The sequence below is a fragment of the Taurulus bubalis genome (genome assembly GCF_910589615.1).
Source record: "Taurulus bubalis genome assembly, chromosome: 10".
NCBI lineage: Eukaryota > Metazoa > Chordata > Actinopteri > Perciformes > Cottidae > Taurulus > Taurulus bubalis.
Genome location: NC_136598.1, coordinates 5,004,721 through 5,013,445, shown reverse-complemented (window position 1 = coordinate 5,013,445; position 8,725 = coordinate 5,004,721). Strand labels below are relative to the sequence as shown.

The 8,725-nt window shown below is 40.3% G+C and overlaps 1 protein-coding gene across 1 annotated transcript; it reads right to left on the bottom strand.

The window, feature by feature from the left end:
* Window positions 1-355: 355 nt before the first annotated feature.
* On the bottom strand, window positions 356-8,508 carry aadac (arylacetamide deacetylase; the record flags this gene model as incomplete). Its single annotated transcript, XM_079224408.1, has 5 exons — window positions 356-982; window positions 4,146-4,317; window positions 5,468-5,537; window positions 6,091-6,319; window positions 8,368-8,508. The coding sequence occupies 5 exons, from the start codon at window positions 8,506-8,508 to the stop codon at window positions 356-358; spliced, it is 1,239 nt and encodes a 412-aa protein (XP_079080534.1).
* Window positions 8,509-8,725: the final 217 nt, after the last annotated feature.

The window sequence follows — 8,725 nt, the reverse complement described above, 5'->3', positions numbered from 1 at the left end:
TCCCTCAGATCTCTCTGGGAAGTATTATGTTTGTTGGAAAATGACCATACTGTACTACAATCACGTAAAATACTTGAGTAATGGTGTGTGTCATATGTGTTGGGTTCGACTCACGCTACCTTATGTGAACAAATCACTATTCTTTTCAAAATCCTGTTTCCTTCTGGCATCTAATGTGGTCCATGAGGGGAAAAACAGAAGAGGTTGATTATATCTCAATGCATTTACAGAAAAGTACCGTGACCAAAGCAAAAATAAAACTTGAACACCAGATGTGAAAGAAATGCACTGAACCAAACACTGGTGCATTGTGTGGGAAAGTTGGAATGAATATTAACAGTCAAGAGTTTTTTTTTTACAAGTTTTCCTCCAGCCATTTGATATAGTTGTTGGTCATGCGACGTGCGATCAGGAAGTCAGTCGGCCACACGGTGAACATCAGCCCTCCGTGAAATCCTGTGTCATAGTGTTCATGTGTCACCTCAACACCAGCAGAACGGAGCCGTGTGACATACATGATCCCATCATCTCGGAGAACATCATACTCACATGTCAGGATGTAGGCTTTGGGCAGAGAGCGTAAGGCAGAGTCTGGAACCAGCAGGGGGGAAGCCCTTGGGTCGGCCAGAGATTGAGCGGGTCCATCCATGCCAACGCCCTCTCCTCCGACTCCCTGCACCACAGCAGGAGCACTATAATTGTATTTTTTATGATATGTTTCTGGCAGAAAGGCGCTCCAGTTGACAAACTTCAGCAGGCTAGAAGACTCAGGGTTATTGTGAGTGTTGGCCATCATGGCTCTGAAAAAGGCCTTGTCGCTGGTGAAGTACTCACTCCAGAAACGGACCATGAGGGTGCGGGGCAGAATGGGCATGTCCTGATTTTGCTGATAGGAAGGCGTGTTGAGATCCAGAGCCTGCAGTACAGGGTAGATGAGTGCTTGGGCCTTCAAATGGACCTCCTGTCCCGGCTCTTTTTGTAGCTGTGAAGAGAGAGAGTGAGATATTGGCGTGTATTTAAAGAAAATGTCATTTAGTATTTATCCTTCCAATTAAATATGGGCTGAAAGTTTTGAGAAATAAAAGAGCGTGATCTGAATACATGTACACGACATGGTGGTTTCCAGGAATAATTGCATCACCCGCAGTGTTCTGTATGTGTTTGTCTCTTCACTGAGCTGTTGACTCATGGATGTATAACGAGAACACAGCTTGCCTCTAAAATCCTAACCCACTTGCTGAACCAGCCCTTACTGTATGCCAAAAAAACACAGCTCAGCCACCGATGTAAAGAAGTGCTCTCGCTGCTTCTGTCCGTCTTTTCTCCGTCTGTTTTTTTTCTTCCTTGTTGTTTAGAGAACTTGCCTCGCGTTGGGAAATTACTGACGGAAGTTAATTATCTCTCACTGGAAATTATCACGATTTTTTCATTCCTCATCTCATTTTAGGGAGGAAGTGACGTTGTGTTGTCGTTCCTTATGCTAGTGTGGGGGATGCTACGTGAGCTTGTTAGCTGTTCCGTTTGAGCTAACGTTAGCGAAGAGCCCCGTTGCAATACTGTGAACACTCAAGCAATAAACCTGCAAGTTAAGGAAACCAACGTCTGCGGGTCGTTACTGCGAACGTTAAAATATCAAAGTTTACACGAACATGTTTGGTAACTGTCAAGCTTGAAATGACAACTAACGGTCACGCAATTTAAATCTACCTGTTGTTTTAAGTGCGCACTGATATGGAACGCTCTAAATGTAAAACAGGCTGTACAGTACTTTATGGCTGAATAAACTACACCCTGTGACTCACTCTCAACCAATCAGAATGCTTGATTTGATCTAGCCGTATTATAATAGACTATAAAGCAGGGTATGCTTTAGGGCAGTGGTTCAACTGGTCTGGCTCCAGCACCCACCATCACTCCTGAATGACAAGCCTTGACCCAAATCGAAGAACATTCTCAACTTCTTAAATTAATTTAATGAAAAGATCGTGCAGTTTGAACCTGAGATAGTAGAGAATATGTATGCCAACACAAAAACAAGTTTAATGATGAACCAAAATGACCAGCTGGTGGTGATGCTAGAGAGGGAACTATTCCCTTAAACACTCAATTAGCTGCATTTTAATTAAAAACCAAAAAGTACATCTTCAGGACACGAGGTATTACAACATAATTCAGAATCTTCAGTCATTTTTAAACAGACTCAACAGCTTTCATACACAAACAAAAAAGTCCAACAACTAAGAAATTCAAATGACCTAACTTTAACTGAGAATACACACTCACTGAATCTATGACAAACACTTTACTATGGACAAAGTCAAAATTAACTTTTCTTGTGATTACCTCATCAGTAGGTAAATACTGAAAAACATTGTGCTTTACAGAAAATTGTTTAATTTAATTATCCTAAAAACCCAGAGTCTCCCCATATCAGGATGGGTTGATCCCAACCACACGCTGCTGAAAACATGGAGGGACAAGTGCAAAACAAGTTGAAACCAGAGCCGGCAAAAAAAAAAAAACACACTCCGCTGCATAAAAAAAGTCCCTTCAAAATAAAACCACAGGATGAAAAAATAAAATAAAAAATTATAATCTTTTTTTTTTTGCCCAGGCAAAGGCCCACGACCCACCAGTTGAGAATCACTGCTTTAGGGTGTGGCTCGCTTGTGATTGACATGTTGTCCCGTCTAGTAGTTGTCTGTGTCTTTGAACTTTAACCCTTTCACAGTGTGTTTTCAGTTAATCGCAACATTTTGGTCGAATAAAAATGTCTTATTCAATGTTTGATTGTATTTATCTCCACCTTCTTGTGTCACTCCAAAAAAACAAGATGGCGATGGCCAAAATGCTTCAAAGCTTAAAAATGTCAGTCCACAAATCAATGGGTGACGTCAGAGGGAACTGCATGTCCATTTCTTAAATACAGTCGATGGGTGAGTCATGGATCACCTTAATAACAGTGTGTACCACTGAGTGTACTGCGTTTTTGCCTCAAAGCAAACAGATCCTATCTACCAGCCAGATGTCTGACTCATGAATACATTGCTGTTGCAAAACATCTACTGATCGGGTGCTCAGGGACATGATGTCTGCTCCAAAATCGTGTCAGCCTAGAAATTGAAGCACTAAACAGGATAAGCTACTCTCCATGGTGCAGCACCATAAGTTATCCATGCAGATCCTCCATAGCACATTGTGCACCTGTTGGCTGGTATGAGATGCTTTTCTTTGAGTTGCTTCCAACCCGCTACAGCATTAAAGCTGTGTCAATTGGACTGTATGGAACAAGGCCCATCACCCCGGAATGAGCCATTAGATTTCACAATGTAGTGGTTTGTTTCCACTGTCACTGCGGTGAAATCGATTCTTTTCCTTCTAATTTTGTCTCGACGTATGTCTTTACCTTAAGGTTTGCCAAACGTGACACTGCTTCCTAGCGACACAAATATGCAAAATATCATGAGCACACATGGGCACAAGAATGGGCGCATTGTAAGAGTTGGGAGAGCAATGTTGTCATTACAAGTAGTTTCACTCTGTGTGAAACCTAGAGGATAGTTTTAGAGAATTCACAATAACCTAAATCACTATTAAGAAAGTAAATTCCAAAGAGAGCTAAACTCCTCACCTTATTAAGGCTTATTCTTTGCGCATTCGTTGTATCTGTATCTATATATACGGTTTCATTTTTTCCTTTAATGTGCCCCCATGGGTCTTGTATGTGATTAAATCCCAGCCCTTGTAAATCAATATCCCAAAAATGTTTTATTTTTATTTTTTTGTGTAAATTGAAATTGCCAGTTCCCTAAAGTAATTAATGTGATTAAGAGCGGCCTGAATGTAATGCTGTGGCATTCATACAGTACAAATAATTGTGAAAGTGTACTACTTCAGCAACAAATTAATGAAATTTCTTGCTCAATAGTTGAAACAAAGTCATACATGGCAGGCTATGAAATAGTTGGTCACTACTGGTCACAACCAGCGAAGAGCGCATGTTCTTTTCTTCAGGGTAATACAATACTATTTAATATAAACTGGCTCATTAGCATTGCATCATGGCACCTCTTCATACAGGTCTTTCTGGTTCCACAGGTGAACCATAGAGCTGCCACAAGAGGAAAAAAAAACAGATTCAGTACCTGCTGCGAGACAGCAGCTGCCAGATTCCCTCCTGCACTATCCCCAGACACAGCAATGCGTCCTGGGTCCACAGAGAACTTAGCCAGCACCCCCTTCTGGAGGAAGTGTTTGACCACACGGTATACGTCCTCATATGGGACAGGGAAGTGGTGAGCAGGGGCAAGTCTGTACCTGGAAAAGCAGAACGGTGCAGATTAAAGCAGAAGCATAAATAAACATGAACTTCGAAGGCCATATGCACAGACAATATTTTGAGCCATGGAAAATAAACTTTGAGACATTGTTAAGGGAATAACCAGATCATCAGATTAAGGGCAATAGATTGTTATCCCATTCACAAGCAGTTCAGCTTTCTCATTCCATTTGTCCATATTTGGGAGAAGAAATACACCCATGCAAAAAAAAAAAATTGTTGCAGTTTTATACAAAATAATCTTTTCAATTTAAATGTATCTTCTAGCGTTGTGTAAAATTACACAAATGTGGTGAAATGAGACTGCATAACTTTCTCTTCCTGTAATCAAACTACACTGATAAATGCATTATTTTACTGTGTTTTAAACCTATAAAGAGTCATATCTATCGTACAAAGTAACTAACTTCTTGTTTAAAAAAAAAGAATACCTCAAAATCTTTGCTGACTTCAAGTGTTGCAACAACTGCAAATGTCCACATTTGCTAAAAGCTGTATGTTCTGAATTGTGTTGTGATTCAATCTAAAAGCCAAATGTGACACATGGCTGACTTTGAGATTGTGAAATGCTAGAATTACTCATTCAACCATCAAAGAATTACAGACAGGAATTTGGATGAGGCAGAAAAGTCAAACCCCCCCCACACCAATACACGGGACCCCCCACTGTCAAATAGTCAACCAGCACAACCGCGTTATACATATAAAATAAAAAAAAGTATCACTTGATGACTGCGCACTGGACTTTCGACCTAACTAAAGCTAAAAATGAATAGTAAATAGTGAATGAGAGGATAGAGAGTATTGGCCAAAGAAAGTTACAGTACTGAGAGGCAGAGTTAGAGCAGGACGTGCCAAAGAAAAACAGTGTGTGTAGCTGTGACAGGCAGAGGCATGGCCAGACCCAAATGAAAACCTGTTAGCTTCACTCTACTGCATCCTCACTTCTATCTCGCCTGTGACTAATGAGGAAGGACAGGCTCATACAGCAACAGGAAATTTGTGTGAGTGGCTGAGAGAACGAGTTTGGGGAACAGTATGAACTATGAATAATACAAATGAAACGGCAGTTTGTGAACTATATTACAGTAGCCACATATAACTGGCAATAAAACATGAAATACTTACTCTACAGACAGAACCACTGCATCTAGCTCGGTGACAATCGTTCTGGCCAGGAGATCGTATGGACTCATCCCTGCATAGACAGAGAACATGCATCAAAACATAGACTTTAAAGCTACACAAACCATCACAATCATTGATATCCATTCATTCCTCACACATCACCTTACGTGAAGGTTACACTGCAGTAACAGTGATAAAGCAGCTTCCTGGCAAGATCCGTGTCACTGTAATTGTTACAGCCATTCAACAGATTGCAACAACAGCATGAGATGTGTCAAACTGCATGCACACCCATGTCTTTATGTTTTGGATTAGCAAGAGTAACCACCCTCTGAGGTTCCCACCGCTCCAGCAGACGGTGTGTTATTTCCTCTGGAAACTTGGAAAGCGTTGTGCCTGGTGTAGTTTGTTCATAATATATAACCACAATAGCTGTCACAGAGAGCCTATGTAAAGCAATGTGTCACACCAACTTCAGAATACTTCCGAAATATAATAGGAGAGTTATTGTGCGATGAACACAAGAATGTACTACCCATCCATCCATCCATCCATCCATCCATCTTCCCTCCAGTCATAATTCTGTGTGATGAAAGAGCAGAGAGGCCAGCCTATCAACTTACGGGAGCTACCCAGACACCATCCTCCTCCGTGCAGGTATATGACAGCTCTACTGAGCTCAGCGTCACCGTCTCTGTGCTTTGGCTGGTACAGCACCACCTCCACTCCATCAAATGTCTCCTCTGTCACCTTGATATGCTCGTCAGACACAGGCACTACCTTTTCAGCCAGAGTGATGAAGTACATAACCCCCATGTAGTCCTTCAGCCCCAGTAATTCACTGAGGTCTGCCTGGAAAGTGAAGCAGAGACACAGCATGAGGTATGGAGACAGACACATTACACAACTGATTATTGTTCATCAAACCCGAGCCATTAGTGTTACGTCTGATACTTACCGTGAAGCTATTTATCACAAGTAACCAATCACCTTGACTGACGCTCATAATATTCAAAGCACAAAGGTTAAAGATGCTAAACTACGTGGCCATATTACAGAGCGTGAGAGGGAGACTATAGTTATGGGAATGTTGCCTGGTAAAATGTAAACAGCCCACTACAGTTTTTTTTTTTTTTAAGTCGCAACTACATGATAAATTATAAAAGCATGACTCATACTCCTTTATGTCTGATGAGGCAGTCAGTGGCTTTTATGAGGCTAATCAGCTGATGCGCTTCTACTGTGACCACAACCCACTCAAAGAGGACTTTGCAAAAAATCCACTGCAAGCTCTACATACAGTGAAGAGCAACTATAAATTGAGAAAACAATCTCTCTCTCGTCAAAGTGAAAAATAAATGGCCTGTTAAAAGTTTGAGTAAAATCCTAAAATATAAAATATTTGGTTTGTAACAGAAAGAGATAGAAGTCACTTACTATCCTACTATGCTCCAAAAGTGACACTGAATCACAAAGTAACACGTAGTCTAAATACTCCGTGATCAGGCAATCAATCATTTGTCCCCTGTGCATTGCTTTGAAACGTTGCTTTGTCCTTGGGGGACAAAAAGGTCCATGTAAAAAAAACTGCCATATATTAATATTATGTTCCACTTTCGCCGAGTTAGATCGTTTAACCAACTTCTGTCCTGATCATAATATAATTTAAAAATAAAATAAGTTTTAATAAAATATGTTTGTGAGCAATGCCACTGTTGTTTATGATTACTTTCTGTAACTGCCAACTGCCTTTTCACAGTGGGCTATGAAAATGATTAGCAACAACATTGGTTTGATGCATTGCATCAAACACTGCAGGGCTCCATAATACAGCAGCAATAACCCTAAGGGAAATCAGGAAAATAGCATGTGTTTATTCCATAGGGAAAATATGAGAAAATGACTCAATCTGTTGTAAAATAGTAAAAACAATACTATTGTGAAGCCAGTGCACTAGATTGAAAGCCTGCTATAATAGTATTCATGATATTATGCTTGTATGTCCGGGGGCTCAAAACATTGTGATAATAATGGGTTTCGATGGGGACAGTCTTGGCTTTACGGGTCTTAGTATCTGTATTTTGGCCAAACTTTTTTCTCATGGATTTACTGAGGTTGAACTTCCAACACTCATTTTCAGAAAGAAAACACAAAACACAGCTATGCCAAAATGTGTGCCATATGCATTAATACAGTTAAAATACAAGGGCATAAATATGGCTGAACAATGCAGGTTCGAATACAATCATTGACTGTGATACATTCTAATAATTAAAATAGAATTGACTTAATAAAATACTGTTATATCAATAACAATGTTCTGTATTATTAAAAGCAGTTGCCTGCACTGGCATAATTCTGCTCTCTCAGTGTGAAATATTTCTTTACACGTAATCAAAACTACTGTAACCTCTTTTTAGATGAGCAAAACTCATGTTAACACTAATGTTACAGCCATGCAATACTTACTAATATAGTATTCTAAACATATAGAGTCATACGGGCTGCAGTAAAGCACAGGCGTCTAACTGTCATAAACAGAGTGGAGTTTACTTAGTAGGGTCTATTATTAGAACAGGTGAGCAGGACTATACAACACATGGATTAGCATCTGACATAATCTGGTGTAACAAGCATTTATATCTACATCAGCAAAATACAATAAACGTTTAACCTGTCACCCAGAGAGAGAACAAACAAAACCAAGACGATTTGCTTATTTGTGGTTTGACATATAGCTAAATGACTTAATCATGTATTAAACTGAAATAAGAAATAAGTGTACATTCACCCACAGTGGTAGATAGCTTTTTTATATATAGGGATTCATGCCAAAGTAAATATTAGTAAGCTACCAGCCGAAGATAGCCTGCACGAATACAGTTTGTTATTTTCCTTACCAGGTGGCTGAGACTTCTGAAGAAAGAGTTGGTCAGCATGAGTTTCCATCTCTCCTCTATTTCCTCGGGAATGGGCTCATAAATATAATAAGCGGTAAAAGAGCAGAGAGCGACGATTAAAACGATGCTTCCAAACCTCATTTTACAACGTGCGTGCCCAGCAGCCGACTGCAGGGTGCAAACACAAACAGGCTGTTAGCTGCGCGTGTTGGTCACTCCGGGGCGCGACAAAGCTTACGCTCGGAATTAATGTTGGATCCAGACCAGCTAAATGTGACAGCACGTGTTTAGTGTCATTTGATGGATATCGGCGTGCATGTTCGGAGCTTTTTCTTCGCTGTTCGCGCGCGTTCCGTAA